Below are 19,318 nucleotides of genomic sequence, written 5' to 3' on the forward strand. Positions count from 1 at the left end.
ATGAACCAGGGGGTGGGACTGGAGACTGGGAACCTCGGGCACAGGCTCTGTTCAATCTCTCTCTCTCCAGTGGTCAGTGGCTACATGGATTGTTACTTTGTTGCCTTTTGCTGGATTAATTTTTGCCAACTCAGGCAAGAAGCCTGAATTACCACATGAAAAAAAGAATTAGTGAACATTGGCTGTTGTAATATAAATCCTATCTATGCATCTTTTTAGAGTAGTGTTAAAGCTATACTTTTTATGTTAAAAGCATAAACTGGCATTATACTGCTGGGAGGAATTGATCTTGTCTGTCTCCTGGTACATTTGAACTTTATTAGAGGATTGATCTAAGTTTAAAATTAACCAAGCCAAAAAAATAAAAAGGGGGCAGGCAGCATGGTAGCTGGGGACAACAGGGGTTTTGGTGGCTTATCCTTGTGTAAAGGTGACTGGTTTTCTGACATTTAGCAAGCGGGAAACTGGTTTGAAGAGCCAATACAACAGTGACCTAATAATTTTGTTTTTAGATGGTGGTTTTGTGCTCACTTACTTTTTGAAAGTATGTGCAAAGCTTAGTGCAGGAAAGAGAAGTTGTGATCACTAGTGAGAAACTTCTGTTGTAGTAGTTCTGATTTAAATGGGTTTAAGTTACTGTGGGATTGCATGCTCCGAATATGGGTCCCTGCTCTGAATTGTGTGAAGCCCTGTTTGCTCACTGACCCTTAAGTCACTGTTAAAAAGTAGCAAAAGTTTGGAAATACCTGATGGCCATTCACAGTTGCTTCGTGACTAATTTCTCTGTATTAGAAGGCTGTGTGCCTTTTAATTGTTTTAAGGCCATGTTTTCATTTTGGCAGTGAAGTAACTTTCTTAGCATGAGAATTTAAGACTATAGTAGTGATTTGTGTTGGAGAATATCAGCCCTTCCCACTGGCATCTTGCATTACTGACCATGATGTATGAGGTTCTGTGTCAGGGTCATCTTCCACTAGTGGGTACTCACTGTCCCATATTTTGAATCAGTTCTTCATAAGTGTCTTACAGATTTGAATTTAGTGCTAACCCTGCTGGTTTGGTACTGCTTGTTTGTCTTCACTAGAATACTTTTTGTTGCATTTGTTGATTAAACTTAATTTCAGTTTTGACAGAAGGCATAGACACAGCTTTATGAAGTTAAGGGAATCTACTTGAAATTCAAGTTCAGGATTAACTTTTTATACCAGATCACCTTGAAAATGCCTTGCTGACTAGTAGTCTGAGACTGTGCATGGAGCTTCAGGAAGAACATGATGTTTTTCTAGCAGTTTCTAAAATCGTTAGAAGTTCTTATTGCTGTTTTTGGCCAGTAATTTATTGTGCCCATCCTGGTATAGTATCTTACATATGCCTTATTTACTAAAACTTCATCTTATGTGTAATATGCTAAAGTTATTTTTTCAGACTTTTGCACTTGGGAGGTTGGGGAGACTTACTTCCTCTTCTAAAATCTATTTCTACTTTCATGCTAGCTATTCCAGCTACTCTCTTTGTACCTAATGTCTGTCTCACTCAAAAATATTTCTGCTTGACTGTTACTGTGATTTGCAGCTCCCAGTCAGTCTTGTAGTTGAGTTTGTAAAAAATCTTTTGATCTCTCTTCTGTGCATCATTAGTGAATGGTGTTTAATGCTGTATTGATAGCTGTAGGAAGTACAGTGTCCCCAAGTAAACTTTTCTAGCTGATTCTACTCTTTCAAGAAAACCAACAAAACCTATATTTACTAGGTAGAAAGATAATCCAGAGTGCACTGACTTCTAAAGCTGCAACCCTGTAATGCCATGGATCAGCTTCCCATATTGTGGATTTTAGGTGAGCGAAGGAGAGAAGAGCAGTAGAAGAGGTAGGCTGAGCAAGGAGGTTTAGAAGGCTGTTATCAGATGGGTACAGCAGGGTCTAGGACACTGTTTATGACAGAGCAAAGAGCACAGCTCCATGTGTGGGCTCAGTGAAGAGGGATGGCAACTGCCAGGTTGCAGTTGTTACCACTTTCCTAATCTCTGTCTCTTCTCTCCAGACAATTGTGAAAAGAGTGCAAAGAGGGGAAAATGGCCTAGTGTCAGGCTTCATTCTTCTGTGTTCTTGCTGTTCTGTGTTGCTAGATGGGAATCCTTCCTCTGCAGGTTTACATGGTTGTCATCCTGTATAGAATAGGAGTAAACTCATCAAAATGTGGATAAAGCTATCCTGCTAATTTGATATTTCTAAGAAGTCCTTGGGTTTGCATGGCAAGGTTTTGGTAGCAAGAGGAGGGGGGGCTACAGGGATGGCTTCTCCAAGAAGCTGCTGGAAGCTTCTCTTATGTCTGACAGAGCCAATGCCAGCTGGCTCCAAGATGGATCCACCACTGGCCAAGGCCAAGCCAATCAGAGACAGTAGTAATGTCTCTGTGATAACATATTTAAGGATGGGGAAAGAAAATATTGCACAGAAGTAATTGAATCCAAGGAAGAGAGGAGTGACAATATGTGAGAAACAGTGCTGGAGACTCCAAGGTCAGTGAAGGAGGTGCAGGAGATGCTCCAGGTGCCAGAGGTGAGATTCCCCTGCAGCCCATGGTGAAGACCTGCAGGATGTCTACCTGCAGCCCATGAAGGTCCACAGGAGAGCAGAGACCCACCTGCAGCCTGTGGAGGACCCCATGCTGGAGCAGGTAGATGCCCAAAAGAAGGTTGTGACCCCGTGGGAAGTCTTCTGGAGCAGAGTCCTGGCAGGACCTGTGGCCCCATGGAGAGAGAAGCCCACACTGGAGTAGTTTTGCTGGCAGGACTTGTGACCCCATGGGGGACCCATGCTGGAGCAGCCTGTTCCTGAAGGCCTGACCCTGTGAAAGAGACCCACGCTGGAGCAGTTCATGAAGAACTGCAGCCTGTGGGAAGGACTCACATTGGAGAAGTTGATGGACTGTCTCCCATGGGAAGGATCTTATGCAGGAACAGGGGAAGGACTCCTTTACCTGAAGAGGAAGCAGCAACAGAAACAACATGAGATGAACTGTCCGTAACCTCCATTCTTCATCTCACTGCATTGTTGGGGAAGAGGGAGTAGAAAATCAGGAATAAAGATAAGCCTGGAAAGGAGGGGGGAGTGAGGGGAAGGTGTTTTAAAGATTTGTTTTACTTCTTATTATCTTACTCTGATTTTCATTAGTAATAAATTAAATTAATTTCTCCAAGTCAGGTTTGTTTAGTCTGTGATTGCAATTGGTGAGTGATCTCTCCCCTGTTCATTTGTGGAGGGGAGTGATAAGAGCAGCTTTGGTGGGCACTTGACCTCCAGCCAAGGTCAAACCACAACAGTATTTTAGAGGTCCAGAAATGTCTTTTAAAACATTGATAATGAACTAAGGCAAGGAGGAGAACAAGTGGCGAGGGGGGGAAAAGGAAAGTCATTAAAATAGGAACTTTCTAAACTGAATTTACCATGTCTTACAGCTACTGTTTATTCAGTTTAGATGGTCCCCTCAAAATAAGGGGTAATTTTGATCCAAATTTGAAGCCTTTCATAGGTAACTCTAACGTTTGGACAACCAGTATATCAGTGACTTAGAATTATAACTTTTGTGTTCTGGTAAGCTTGTAGTTGTTCAGAAACTTTTTATAACCACATAATTTTTTCATTAAAATAAACATTGTTTTGTTCTCAGCAGCAACTTTTGTAATACCAAATAATATACATAGCCCTCCCTCCAAAAAACCCAACAAACTGAAAAAGCCTCAGATACTAAGGTTATAAAAAAGAAAAAAAAATTCCACTAAAACTATGTAGAAATATGCCACATGTAAGAAATAGTTTCTAACAGTTTGCATAGACATGTGCTTTATGGATGGTTAAGTAAGACAAAAATTTTCATGCTTTCTTGGCACTATGCAACATGCAAAAATAAAGCCATTCACTATATCAAGAAGCTTGTAAACTGAGGTTGGTAACTGAAATTGGAGGTAACAAATATTTGTTGTTGTTAAAATAGAAATTAATATTCTTGTGGGGGATAACAAGGAAGTTTGAGTAATTTGAATTGGATAATTTTCATGCCAGTAGTTACGCTTAAAGGGGAAATAAAAGGAATGTGTTGGAACAGGTTGGTGAAAGCATAGGAGGGTAGGGGTGGGCTGAGTCAGAGAAGGAAGCAAATGGAATATTTAAACTTTCTTCTCACAGATAAGAAGTGATAGAATTTCTTGAGAGATCAAGGTATGCAGAGAGGCTGGAATTTTAAAGCATTTAGGCAAGAGGGAAAAATTAAATGAAATTTTGAACAATGTCTAATGATTTGGCAATAGCAGTCTCATGGGATGATTCTTTAGGTAAAGTTTTTTTCTTGGCATTTGGAACTACTTCACTAGATACAGAAAAAATAGCAAAGAATTGCAAGTCCTACTGAAACACAAAGTCTTAGTGAACTGTGGCTTACTTGCATGTGTTAGGGAAATTTGGGAAGATATTTAACCACAGTACTTTTTTTACTTCAACTGTTATATTTTCTAATGACAGACTAGCAATTGGTGGCTCCTTTGCTGTTGCTGTTAAATGATGTTTTCTCTCCTAGGGTTTGGACGTGGCAGAGGGAGAGGAGCAGGGAGGTTTTCAGCCCAAGGCATGGGGTAAGAAACACAGAGCACAGATTTTGGCAAGGATCGAACTCACTGGCAATAGTAATTGAGTGTTGCCACTGTGTCTTAATATTGCTGTAAGTTTGATAAACCTGTATAGATACAAAAATTTAAAATGTCTTAGATTATTAATGGATTCTTTTTGTCTTAAACCAGTATTTCTACCTAGACACACCTATGCAAACGTAATGTAAGTTCACTCAATGTTAATATCTCAAACTTGGGGAACCCATTTGTACCTATCAGTAGCAGCCATCAGTAGTGTCTTGGAGACTGAAAGTTTTGTGTGGTGCATATAGTTCTAGGTCAATTAAAAAAAAGATTTGTTTCAGTGTAACGTAGAACTTTCAAGTTCTATATAAAACCAGAAAGACTAGTGATTCTAAACTTTCTCTTGTTTTTGAGGTTTCATGCTTTAGCTGTTTGGGCTGTTTGGACATACATTGACCCTAAAACAAAATCAAAAGAAGTTACTCAGCAGCTCTAAAGTTTGTTCTCAGTTTTGGTGGAATAACTTGCTTCATGAAGTGTAGCCTCCACTACTTTCACTCAGTGTTTGCCTTTAATGATATTTCATGTAACATCACTGATGTCATGATGAACAGAAGATTCATTCTAATTTTCTGATAATTCTTCTTGTTCATACTTGTAGATGATAAACTGAGAAGAGGTTTTTCTTCAATCATCCTTTTTCACCTTTTAGCTTCATCTGGGTTTTTTTGGCATTGATGTCAAGAGTGCATTCTGAAATAGTCCTACTGATGTTCCAACTCCTGTCCTGCACAGGTCTGGTGCTCTGAAAGGACATGATACTGGTTTCTCATCAGTAAGCCACCTTCTGAGAAACTGTCAGCTGAGAGAGGCTTATCATTATGCATATAAACTAATGCTTTATAAGACTGGAGGAGTAGGTATGCTATTAACTGCTATTTTGGGAAATGTTGGGTTGGTTCAGTTTCTCTACGGTAATTTTTTCAGTCTCTTCACTTTTTTTTCTCCCCTTCTTTTCTCCCTCTTTTATCTGTGTCTGCTTATAGAGGAAAAAATTTTGAAACCAAAACTATCAAGATAGATTATGTGGAAATCAAGAAGTTAAACCTAATGCAACTTCAGATAGAAATGATGGCATCTATGTTCATTGAATGACCCATGTGTTCTCTTCCATTTTTAAACTTTTAAAAATCTAGGACATTTCACCCTACAGACTATATGGAGTCTTCTGCCGCTGATGGCTTTGGGACAAAATCAGAGATTTGGGAGACTGGTCAGAATGATGCAGATGATGGAACTGGTAAGATGCTTCAAGAAGTGGAAGGATTGAAATGAAGACCTGTAGCAAATTGCAGTTGAAATAACTATTCTATTAGTGTTCAGTTACCTTCTGAAAAAGTGAATACATTTCACATGACACAGATATTAGTTCTTTTTTATAGCTTAATTGCTACTAATGTGCAGGGCACATGCTGTAGCCTGACTCTTGTTAGAATGAAGGGAAGGCAATTTGCAACTTTTTTTTGTTTAATGCTGTGTTGGTTTAAGTTCACAACTAGGCAGAAACACTAATCATGTAATGGTTTCACGTTCACTAATTTTGACCTTTCCTGGCTAACGCACCAATGGATGTAGTGGTTTGAGTGTCCACTAGAATAATCTACTTTTTTTCTTACTGTGAGATATGATTAGGAGAAAAGCAAAGCAGGCTCAAACTTAGGGGATATAATGATAGGTTCATTAACACACACTAAAAGACGAAAATGGGAATCAAAATGAAACTTTTAAAACACTCCTCATTCTTACTACAAGTGTTCGCTTTTCCACTAACAACATAAAAAGACAAAACCTGTGATTTTTAGTCAGTTTCACTATTTAAAAATAATCTTTTATTGGTTCTTAGGGAGAGGAGTCTCTTAAAACTCCTTTGGAGACATTGCTACAAGAAACAGTCCTCTGGTGGCTCCCATGTCACAAATCTGCATCTGTCTGGAAAAAACTTTCTGCAAACTGAAATGAATGGGCAAGGATACCAGCTCCTTTTTAATGCCGTTATTAAGATCAGCTCTAGGTGGGGGATCGAGGAGTTGCGCACACCGCGGCTGCTCCTGATGGATGACGCAGAGAAGGAGGTGTTCAGCTTTGCCGCAGGGCAGAGCTGGGACTTCCGTCCTCGTGGGAGTCCCTGGGATAGACCCTGTTAGGCTCGTGGTCCAGGGCTGTCTGTCTGGTCGAGTGCTGTGTAAGTTATGGTGACAAGGTGGAACCCAGCTTTGATTGGTGTGAGGTTCTCTATGGTTCTGCTGACCCAGAGTGGTTGTTCTTAGTCCTTGGTTTTGTGTTGGCTCGTCGTTTTTAGGGGTTTTATATCTATTCCACTTCTGGGTGCTAAGGCCCATGGGAGTTTTCTTTATTTACATGCCGGGTGGTGTCATCGGTTGCCATGTGGGGAGCAGCAGGGCAGGGGCAGATAATTGACGGGAAGAATACAGTTTTAAAGAAAGGGGGTCTGAGGTAAGTAGCATTTAACAGGGAAAGCATTACAATAACAATAGGTATGGGGTAAATGGTATTTAACAAAGACGACCTTTCAATAGGTATGAGATAAGGAAATAACCAGTATTTAACTGAGAGAAGGCACTTTACAATAACAATACTTAACTGAGTTTAGAAACTTGTATTTTATTTCTTACACAAACTGTGAAGCTCCTCCCATTAGCAGCTTTCCTGAGCTGCATATGGGTCATGTTTGCTTATTTTAGGATACCGTTTAAGGATGCCTCTTCTAGTATAAACCAAAGGTTCTCTTCTTCTATTTCCAAAAATCATCTTCATCTCATGGAACAGAGGTCTCTTTTTCCCTGGGAGCAAAGGGCTTCATATCACTTTCTCTTTATTTTCCTCTGTTCAAAATTCTCTATTAAATCTCAATTATATTAGTCCACAACTTTAACTAGAACACTACATCCCCCTAAACAGCATTTATATGTTACAGGGAAAGTTAGTCCCTTCTCCATGGTTCTGTGTTTCCAATAAGTCTACTAATGGAATTTTAATACATACTCACTCTTGGGGGCACTTCCTTCTTTTTCAGGCTCAACCCTAGGTTTTCCACAGCAGTCTCAGGTGCTGGATTTAATAAAAATAAGTAGTTCAATAGAGTGGTATAGCAGCACATCAGCTTGAGCTGGGTGCTTCTGAATAGGCACCAAGAACAAAGAAATCCCTGGGCTTCTATACCTTCAAAACACAGTACTACACCAGCTACTAGGAAAATTACTAAGAAAGTGAACTCTATTATAGCCAAAAGCATATCTATGGTGAAAATACAGCTTGCAGCCTAGGGCTTCAGCAAATACAGCTACTCATGCTAAGCAAGTAAAGCTAAGCAAACAGGATACTAAATCACACAATATTATGACTCTTAAATGACTCATTGTTATTTAAAACTTATTAAGCTAAACAACTCATATCTCACGTAAGTCCTACTAAAAGTGATTGATCCATGGGCATTGAACAGTAGGGTATGAATATTTAAGTAGAAAAAAGAAAAAACATTTACAAATATGAATTCACTCAGTGACACTGGGATGGCTTTGGCAGCCTCACCTGTATAATATAAGAATGTGAGTCTCTAGGATGGAGGAGAATTCTAAGATCTTCTATCTTTGAAGAGAATTAGTAATTAAAACATGAGTAGGCAATTGAATGAAAGCCAAAAGAGCAATTGGCCTGTCTGAAGATAGAAGCAGCTGTGTGTTTCTGTATGAAGTTTCAAATGTGAAGTACACGCTACTGGCTAAAGGCAAGAGACAGATCTAGTTTGGAAAATAACTGTTTAACAGTGATCTCATGGCAATTCAGAAATGAAGAGTGTGACCTGCTTGTATGTGATTGGTAAAACAGGATACCTTTCTGCTTCCTGTATTCTGTTACAGGAGATAAAGACACAAGAAACCCTGCATCAGGTTGGAGAAATTTATATATGTTATTGTCCACACTTGGGAACCATTGAGTAATACGAGAATTTTTTTTAACCCCAGCAAAGGGTAACTTCTGATCTCTTCACTGCTGAAGCCTACTCAGATGATTTTTCATCAACCTCTGTCAAGTGTGGAAGAAGACTGGAGGTCAGAGTGTGCTCTGTTGGGCTCTGCTGTGAGCTGTGAGCCTTTTGAGATGCAGCTTTCTAAATTTCATATAAGCTAGTTTCCACTTAACCAGAGAAGACAATAACAGGCTCAGAGTTTAGGAGGGCCTGTGATACAGCTGTTTTGCCACTCTGATTCCCTTCTAGTCCAGTGTGGGAGAGTGGCCTTGAGTATATTAATGGCTGCTGAAATGGAGCACTCTGGCTAATATATGGCATCTTTCCAAGGAATTACTTTTGAAATTACTTGGTGCTATAGCGCAAACAGAAACACATCTTCTACTTTTGTTAGCCGAGGAAAGGACACACAATCGCGAAATTGTATGCGGTGCTTTATTTCAGAGCTCTGGAAGCTGGGGGTCTTGGACGACCCAGATCTCGGCTTGTCCAACATGCTTCATGGTTACAATTTTATACCTTTATTGTTACATAAGGATTCGTGTTAATCATTAAACCCCATTGTTCCATTGATTCCATCCCGAGGAACAATAGTCTGTGTGATTCTTGCTCAAGATTCTGGTTAGAGAAAATAATCATATTTAGTTACCAAACTGATATTACAATTGACAATTCTAGCATGCGTCTTGCTAATGATTATATCGGTACAGATCCTCCTGACCTAACTTTATTCTTTAGGGCCTATGCATTCTACCAAGGTTCCCCCTTTCTCTCCCCCTACCACCTGTGCAAAGTTATGCTTTATACTTCATTTAATTAGAACAATAGCACGGAATAACATCCTGGTCACAAGTGGAGCCGATCCCTGCTTTTGGGCCCTTGCTATTTTAGAAATCAATTTAACCCTAGGTTATCATTCCCCCCTTTGAAAGTATTTTCATTCTACTATGCAAATGCTTTCACAGAATTACAGTCCATTCATCTTTTGTATCTATACTGGATGTTCGTCTTCAAATCCATGGTTGACGTGGGCCCCATGGTGGAAGTTGTTATGGACTGCAGGCGCTGGATGTGGGGTCTTGTCTCGTGTCAATGTCTTCATTATTGTTCTGTTCCAGGATGTCCTTTTCTGTATTTCTCTCTTCAGGATTCTAAAAGCTAACCAAATCACTAAAAATATGATTAGTAAAATTATCAAGTTCTCAAGGATAGATTTTACCCATGAACTCACATTCCATCCCAACTTGTTAAAGATTTTGTCTAACCAAGTAGTAGCTAAATCCTATTGCTCCTCTTGTACCTCATGTTCTATATGTTTTATTTGACTAATATCATATTCTACATCTGCAGTTACATTTGGGATGTGGACGCAGCAGTGGTCAATTTGTCCTTTTAAATATCCACACACTCCATGCTCTTTTAAAAGTAGCATGTCTAGAGCCAATCGATTTTGTAGGGTCATTTTGGTAGTGGCTTGTAATTGCATATTGAGTTCTCTGAATCCTTCTCTCGTAACCCTGGCTAGTCTATCTACCTGACCTGTGAGCCTATATAACATTTCCCTATTTTGATAGTTTGCAACAGGGCCAAACAAAGATTCCAGGGCCCATCCAAGCTTTACTCCACTAGAGGGTTCTTGCCAGGTATCATCTTGATCTTCACTATCTGGGACATCTCGCTTTGTCCTGATTTGCAAGAGCTCATGGCTCCCATTAAATGGGGACCTTTTCCAAATGGGACATAAAGTAGGGAGACCCATGGTAATTTCTTTTACTTCCCCGTCCACTGGCAGGTGTGTCATCCATCTACCATCACTTGTTGCCCATACAAATTGTCCCGGACTCCGGATCGTACTCCTGCTACATCCCACCACAATCTTAGAGTCTATCTTACCTTGTTTATGTCTGATCCCTCTGCAACCACAACCAATTCGTAAAGCTATTGCCAATGGTGACCAGTGTTTTATTTCCAGGTCATCAGAAGTGCAGTCATAAATCTTATCACATGCCCACCAATCTACTTTATTTGTTTCCCTTCTACTGCTAGTTTCAGTATTCGTTACTGCTGGGTCTGTATCATTCTCGGGACCTTTCCATTTAATGCACCAGGGAGTGCCTGCCATATATTGGAATTTCTGGAGTATACTCACAGACCATGCACTGTCCCAGGGCTCTAGACCTTTCCATTCTTTCTCCTCACACCTCCATACCACAGTGGTTTCTGTAGCATTGTCCTTAACCTTTTGGTAGTGTGGTAACCAGCATTCCCACTTTGCAAGGTCTTCATCCTTAACCCACCATTCTACCAGTTTTCCCACCTGTCCATGACTTAACTTACAGTCCTTTTTCCTCAGGGTTTTCATATAAGCTCTTTCTGTTATCTTCCAGTACTCTTTAAGCACAATCCTTGACTCTGGCACTTGTTTACATTTAACTGTTTTGTTCCCTTTTATATCAGGTAAATTTGATGTTATAATTCCCCAACTTATAGGGTCCCCTGCTGCCATTGGTATTGGCAGGCAGGCTGTTATTCTACTAGTATTTTGCATTTTGGCAAAGTCTTTAACCAATCCAATCATCACATTTTCAGCCCGAATTGTATTAGGAGCTTCTATTACCTGTGTCTCTGTTTGTACTTCCCTCTTCATCCTAGAATGAAGAGCAGTTGATCGACCTTGTTGCATTCCATATCCCAAAGCAACAGCATTCCCTACTGGTGACATTAGAATCCATAGAATTAACATTAACCACGATATAAGCATGAGCATGAGCATAGTTACTGATACCATTAAAAACAATTACAGATGTTCTATCCTCAGCTTCGTTGGTTCCACAGTTTGCACAGTCCACTATTTAACTCTTCGATCAGCCTTCTTCACTCGAGTGTAGTGTATCCAGGGTTCAACTCCAGCCACTTTGACTGCTGTAAAGGTGGTTAGCAGCACCTGATGAGGGCCAGTCCACTTCTCTTTCAATGGTTCTTCCTTCCAGGCTCTGATGTACACCTCATCTCCTGGCTCGATATCGTGGACTGGATTCTCGAGAGTCAGTGGCCTATTCCACACCAGGACACTTCGAAGTCGAGCTAAAGCTTTCCCGAGAGACAAAACATAATTATACACATCCTGTTTCCCTGTGATATGTACATTTGGATTAGGGTTAGGAGACTCATATGGTTTCCCATACAATATCTCATAAGGACTGACTGACATTCCACTCCTGGGTTTTATCCGAATTCTCAGTAATGCTATTGGTAGGGCCTGGGGCCACTGTAATTTGGCTTCCTGACATATTTTACTAATTTGCCCCTTCAGTGTTCGGTTCATCCTTTCTACCTGTCCACTCGATTGGGGTCGCCATGCTGTATGGAGGTCCCAAGATATTCCCAACAATCTACTCACCTCCTGAACCACTGTAGCTATAAAGTGTGGACCTCTGTCTGATGATATCCCTAAAGGCACCCCGAACCTGGGAATAATCTCCTGCAGCAACCACTTAACTGTTTCCTTTGCTTGGTTGGTGCGACAGGGAAGAGCTTCTGGCCATCCAGAAAAAGTGTCAACCCCTACTAATAGATACTTATATCCCCGAGTTCTGGGTAGTTCTGCAAAATCCACCTGCCAATAATCTCCTGGCTCCGTTCCTATCCGAATCCTTCCTAATTGTGCCTGTCGTCTAGCCACTGGATTATTCTTTAAACATATCTCACACTTTGACATTATTGATTTTGCCATTGTTTGCATCTGTGATGAGATTAGGTGTTGTTTTATCATTGCTACCAATGCCTCTGCACCCCAGTGACACTCATTATGTTTTATTTGCATAATTTCTCTCATTACCAAGGGAGGGACCACTATTTGCCCTTGTGCAGTTACATACCATCCTTCTGAGTTCTTCTGTGCTTCTAGCAGACGTGCTAGCCTGTTGTCTTCTACTGTGTACTTTGGCTGGGGAGGCAAATTGAATTGGGATACATTAAATTTTGATGGTATTAGTGCCATTGTTGTCTGTACTTCTCGTGCCACCTGGCGGGCTGTCTGATCTGCTTTTCGATTTCCTTCACAGATTCTGGAGTTACCTGGCTGATGTGCTTTGCAGTGCATAATTGCTACCTGTTCGGGTTTCTGTACTGCACTAATTAATTGCAGGACTGCATCCTGATGTTTGATCCGTGTGCCTTGAGAGGATAGCAGTCCCCTCTCCTTCCATAAGGCACCATGTACATGTACCACTCCAAAGGCATATTTTGAATCAGTCCATATGTTGACTGTCTTTCCTTTGCTCAATTCTAGGGCTCTGGTTAGTGCGACCAGTTCTGCCCTCTGAGCAGAAGTACTTGGTGGTAATGCTTTTGCCTCCACTACCCTATCAACTGTGGTTACCGCATATCCAGCGTATCTGATTCCATTTTCCATAAAGCTGCTTCCATCTGTGAATAGTTCCCATTCTGGCTGTTCTAGAGGGATGTCTTTCAAGTCTGCTCTTGCTGCATAGGTGTACTCGATTACCTCCACACAGTCATGTTCTAATGGGCCTTCCTCAGCTGTGGTACCTAGAAACGAGGCTGGATTCAAAAGGTTAGTAGTTTTCAGAGTCACGTCATCCTGCTCAGTCAGGGTTACCTGGAATTTCATCATTCTGCTTGGAGAGAGCCAATGGCCCCCTTTCTGCTCCAGGACCGTAGTCACCATATGCGGTACGAAGACATTTATGTGTCTTCCCATCGTGAGCTTCCTGGCCTCTTGTATCAGCAGAATGGTAGCTGCCACTGCCCGTAGACATGAAGGCCACCCAGCACTTACGTTGTCGAGTTGTTTGGAAAAGTAACCCACCGGCCTTTTCCAGCTTCCCAGTCGTTGAGTCAGGACTCCCAGTGCCAGTCGCTGCCTTTCATGTACATACAGCTGAAAGTTTTTGGACAGATCAGGTAACCCTAGAGCAGGAGCAGTCGTCAGTGCTTCCTTCAATTTCTGGAAGGCCTCTCTCTGTGGTCTTCCCCAGGTGAATGATTGCATCTTCTGGGCCTCATACAGAGGTTTCGCAATCAGTCCATAGTCCATGATCCATAAGCGACACCACCCAGTCATCCCAGGGAAAATCCGCAGCTCATGTAGATTCTGGGGTTCTGGAATGGCACAAAGAGCTTGGATACAATTAGTACCTAGTTTTCTTTGCCCTTGTGAGATTTTGCATCCCAAATAGATCACAGTCTGTTGGGCAATTTGTGCTTTTTCTCTGGACACCTTATATCCTCCCATTCCCAATGAATTTAAAATCTCCGTTGTTACCTTTATGCAAGTTGCTTCTTCCTCAGTTGCAATCAAAATTTCATATACATACTGAAGTATTAGGTATTGGTCTCTTGGCACCTGTCCTTTAGTCCAGATTTCCAGTTCCTTTTCCAATTGACTCCCAAATAGGGTGGGGGAGTTCTTGTACTTCATTGTTAATTGAGTCCAGGTGAGCTGGGTCTTTCTTCCACTTTTCTGGATGTTCCCACCCAAAGGCAAATAGTTTCCTACTAGCTTGGTCAAGGGGTATGCAGAAAAAGGCATATTTTAAATCAATTACAGTAAACCATTTGTATGTCTCTTTCACAGATGCTAGCAATGTATAAGGATTAGCAACTACTAGATGAATGTCTTTTTAGTTATCTCATTTATGCCCCTTAAATCTTGTACAAGTCTATACTCACCATTAGATTTCTTTACTGGGAATATTGCAGTATTGTATTTTAATTCACATTCTTCTGGAATTTGGTACTTTAGGAATTTATCAATGATTTTTGCTATTCCCTGTCGTGCTTCTGTCTTGATAGGATATTGTTTAATTTGCATGGCACTTGCTCCTTTCTTCAATTCTACCTGTATTGGCTGTGCCAATTTAGATTTCCTTAGTATATCCATTTCCCACACAGAGAGAATCACTGTTGCTTCTACTTCTTTAGGAATATTGGGAGTTGGTTTCTCTTTTACCATTAAAATCTTTCCTGCTTCAGACTCAGGTATCCTCATTACAAGTTCACCATTCTCAAAAGTAATCACTGCCTCTAGAGCTGCCAGAAAATCACACCCCAAGAGCAGAGCTGAACACCCAGGTATATATAAAATTCATGTGTTAAAGTTTTATTTCCAAAGCTTAGATCTAGAGGTTGCAGGAATGGCCGTATCTCCTCCTTCCCTGTGGCTCCAATAATTACAATCAATTTCTCCCTAATCTGCCCTTCTACATAATTTAATATGGAATATCTACAAGAAAAGTGACATCTTTCCCTTCTAAGCACAGAGTGACCATCTGTTCCTTTGATCCTGGCTTCCCCTCACAGATCCATGACTCTGGCTATGCTATCCAACTGAGGCTGAACATACTGACTAAACCAGTTTGGGCACTCTCACTTTCAATGTCCTTCTAATTTATTTATTCTTAATACTCCACAGCCTCTGCCAAAACCACTTCTATTACTGTCCCGACCGGTTCTGCCACCACGTCATCGCCACCTCTAAAAGCTTGTCCAAACTTCTTAACTTTCCGCTTTCCAGTTTCTGTAACTTTTTCTAATGTCCTCCTGTGATTGGTCTAGAAAAATAAAGACGAGCTGAATCCTTGCTTGCTCACTATCTATCTGAAGACCAATATATTTCCTGGCTGCATCTGAGCTATCCTCTCCACTATCACTGCTTTCCGTTCTGTCCCTTCTGCATCTCCCTCCCCTTCATCCTCGCCCCACAGTCAAATCCTGATCGTTGTCAGGGATAGAAACAGTGGGCAACTCTGGCAGAGGATTGGGGATAGGGGACAGGAGCCGATGGCATAGGCGTAGGTGGGAGAGGAAAGTCGGTAGAGGGATAAATCTTTGAGCAAGTGTCAGCAGAGAAGGGGGATAGCCAGGAGAAGCATTTTGGATAGGTGCAAGCAGGGCAGAGGAAACAGAATCAGGTGGGGTGAGAGTAAGTGGAGTGGAACTTAATGCTGAGGGAGCGTTGGTAGGGGCAGTGGGTCCTACAAATAAATCAGCTTCCAAATCATCTCCCCCCTTTTTTCCCAAAACCAGGTGTTCTACACAACACTTATCTTGGACGCAAGCCAAACAATGATTATTTTCTAAGACCAGTGCTTGTATTCCACATTCCACCAACCATGCCGGTTTCTCTTTTAAATAAAAGAAAAGATCTATGTATGGCAATTCATCAAGTTTTGACTCTCATTTACAATGTGTCATCAGTTGTGATATAAGTTCCAGTTGTAAAGACCCATTTTCCGGCCATCTCTGGTTATCAGGCAAAATGTACTCAGGCCACCACACAGTACAATAATCAATCAACTTATCCTTATGTAACTCTTGACCAAAGTTTCCTTCCTTCCAATGTGCCAACAGGCAACCCAATGGAGAAGAATGTGGGATGGGGGCATTGCCGCCCAAAACCCCTTTTAATCCTCTTAGCTTCTCCATTATTACTACATAAAACCACCACTGCCGAACCTGCAATGCTTTCGCAATTGACTGACGGACGGCTGCCTAGGCAATACCAGGAATTCCTTAGCCCAACCACGCGCAGCTTTCGCCGCGTCTAACAGGCAGGCACCCCATACCAAACCAAATAATAAAGCACCTTACCTCTTTCCCAGGGAACGTTGTGAGCGGCGGGGGGTCCCGGCGCGATGGGCTCCCCGAGAATCCCTTGGTGCCGGCTGGAGCGTGATCGGGTTGGGAGGTCCTCAGCAGCGCTCACAAGGTCCCATCTTGGGTCGCCAAAATGTTAGCCGAGGAAAGGACACACAATCGCGAAATTGTATGCGGTGCTTTATTTCAGAGCTCTGGAAGCCGGGGGTCTTGGACGACCCAGATCTCGGCTTGTCCAACATGCTTCATGGTTACAATTTTATACCTTTATTGTTACATAAGGATTCGTGTTAATCATTAAACCCCATTGTTCCATTGATTCCATCCCGAGGAACAATAGTCTGTGTGATTCTTGCTCAAGATTCTGGTTAGAGAAAATAATCATATTTAGTTACCAAACTGATATTACAATTGACAATTCTAGCATGCGTCTTGCTAATGATTATATCGGTACAGATCCTCCTGACCTAACTTTATTCTTTAGGGCCTATGCATTCTACCAAGGTTCCCCCTTTCTCTCCCCCTACCACCTGTGCAAAGTTATGCTTTATACTTCATTTAATTAGAACAATAGCACGGAATAACATCCTGGTCACAAGTGGAGCCGATCCCTGCTTTTGGGCCCTTGCTATTTTAGAAATCAATTTAACCCTATGTTATCACTTTCACTGATGTTAATTTTTCAAATAAGTTTAACAGATAAGTTAGAAGAATGCCCAATGACTTGGAAATTCTACCTAGGAATGCTGATACTGTTTGCTATATGGTAGCAGAGGACAAAGTATACTGTCACAAGTATTGTAGAAGCAATAAGGTTAGCTAAAGAAAGAAGATAGAGAAGAAAGGTGTTACAGTTCTACGTGCTTTATCTTGGATGAGGTCAGGATGAAAGACACCGGAAATGTAGAATCGAGTTCAGTCTTGGTTGTTTATTATATCTTATCTATTTACAGTATTTACAGTGTGAGCTCCAGCATGCCAGCTAGAGAAACGAGGCAAAATGGAGACCTTCTAACTTTTACCAAGGCTATTTAAGAGATAATTACCCAATACCAAAGTGACACCTATATTATTTATGTTTTTGGTCCAATAGTGACCATTCAAGGTACGCAATGCAGACATCCTTCACCCAATTAAAGAAAGCCACCCAAATCCGTGAAGAAGACAGAAGAAGAAGGTGAAAGAAGAACTCCTCAGACAACACCCTGAATCCTCCATCTTGGCCCATACACATTACTATATACCAAAACCCGAAACCCAAGTTTTCACCCCATGAGATCACACAACACCATTCCAACTACACACTCACAATCTGAGTGCTATCACACAACTTCAGAAGCCTGTTCCAAGGCCTCAAGTCAAATGCGGTGCCTGCCTGAGGGTCAGCACCCCTCAGCTCAGAAAGCCCGAAATTTTCAGCCTCCAGGGTTCCAACAGAAAGGCATGAGGAGACTGGACCAGAGGTAGAAAATTCACAGATTAGTTATTAATGAATGCAACTGTAAGGCTTATACATGACTGACTTGTGTTTCACTTCCTAAGTGAGCTTGAATGTTTTGTGACCCTCTCTGTTAACTCAAGGTAGCCTTCATGTGCTTTCCCTATGGCAAACTCTGTTCCTTCTTGTAGGCATCTCCTCAGTTTTCAGTAATGGAAGAATTATGCCTAGGAATAAGAGTATCTTGGTGTTGGTAAACAGGTCCCAGTAGGAATACAAATGTGAATACACATGGGGGGTGTGCTGCTGAGTAAATAGATTTGTGGGAATCCAAAGTGACATGTGGAACTTCTGTTTGGATGCCAAGTGCATTGTTGCTGTTAGGCTGTGCATGTGTCACTGAGAACTGCTCTGAACTTCAGTAACACAATTTGAGGCATGTATGAAAAGTTGAGGAACATGGTACGGAGAAAGTGTGAGAAGGCATTTGGGAATTTTCCCTGTCCTTGTCAAATTAATGATTCTTAGGGGTATGAATGAGTGAGTGTCAGTGTGAAGAGTTACTGTAAAATCATTTGGTTGGTGGAAATTGAAAGTAAACTAGTTATGCATGAATGTTCTTTTGGGGTGCTAAGTACCTTTTTACTGCTAATCCTTATTTACTTTCAGACAAAGGGAAAAGGTACCATAACTGAGAGAACAAAAATGTCTCATGACATCCCACCCTTAAGGGAAAGGAAGCACCCAAGATTTGTAAATCTTCGTGGTTGAAAGGAATAACAAAAATCAGGTCTGCAAAAGCTTAGAGAGATTTATTTGGAAATTGCACATTTGGCTTGGAAATTGGTGTGTTAGTCTCTGATCTCCTATATAAGCACATGGCAGTGGGTTTTGGATAAAGGGGTAGGGTGAAAGGGAAGAGAGCAAGTGAGAGATGAATTAAAGAGGGGGGGAGAAAGAAAGAAATCATCAGTCACTCTGGGCCTTGTGGGGGTGCCTTTTTATAGATAAGTTTTCCCCACTCTGGAGATAAGTTCCTTGTTTCTCTGCAAATCAGTTCTCATGCACAGTCTCTTCTAGGCCTTTCTGGAAATGGATCAGAGGGCTTCCGGGGGTCTTTGGTAGTGTTGATTCCCCCATCCCTCCCATCCATGCCCACTTCTCAATCTCATTCCTGTGCTTGCGCTGGACTGTGTTGTGCTTATCTCCAGGAACTAGAACAAGGATGTTTGTCCCAGAAAAACGCTGCCCTACCTCCATATGGCCCCTTCTCCAGCCACATCCTGTTCTTTCTCACAGTTTGTTATTACCAACAATCCTTGGTTGGTTCCACAGACATCCGGCTATTGGCATCCGGCTATTGGTGTTTGAGGCACACACATTAGCCTCTTATCTTCCATGCTTCTACATCTCTATATATGACTATAGGACAGTATTTTGTTTTAGTGTTTCTTCTTTAGACAAGCTGTAGGAATGTCAAAAATAAGTCCCTGAGCCAAAATGACTTCTTGAAAAAGAGTAGGCTTTAAAATTGAATTATTTAGTTTTGTCCAAGTGGGAAACACTTTCAACCTTGTGATGGAAAT

At 41.4% G+C, this 19,318-nt stretch overlaps 1 protein-coding gene across 1 annotated transcript in view; it reads left to right on the forward strand.

Annotated features, from left to right (window-relative positions):
- The window catches only part of LOC310922046 (ubiquitin-associated protein 2-like), a 208,823-nt gene that overhangs the window by 57,488 nt on the left and 132,017 nt on the right, over nucleotides 1-19,318 (forward strand). Inside the window, 2 exon segments of the mRNA XM_083882345.1 lie at nucleotides 4,572-4,626; nucleotides 5,823-5,926. Of these exon segments, the coding sequence (XP_083738471.1) occupies nucleotides 4,572-4,626; nucleotides 5,823-5,926 (159 nt within the window).

This window comes from Zosterops lateralis (genome assembly GCF_965231275.1).
Source record: "Zosterops lateralis genome assembly, chromosome: W".
NCBI lineage: Eukaryota > Metazoa > Chordata > Aves > Passeriformes > Zosteropidae > Zosterops > Zosterops lateralis.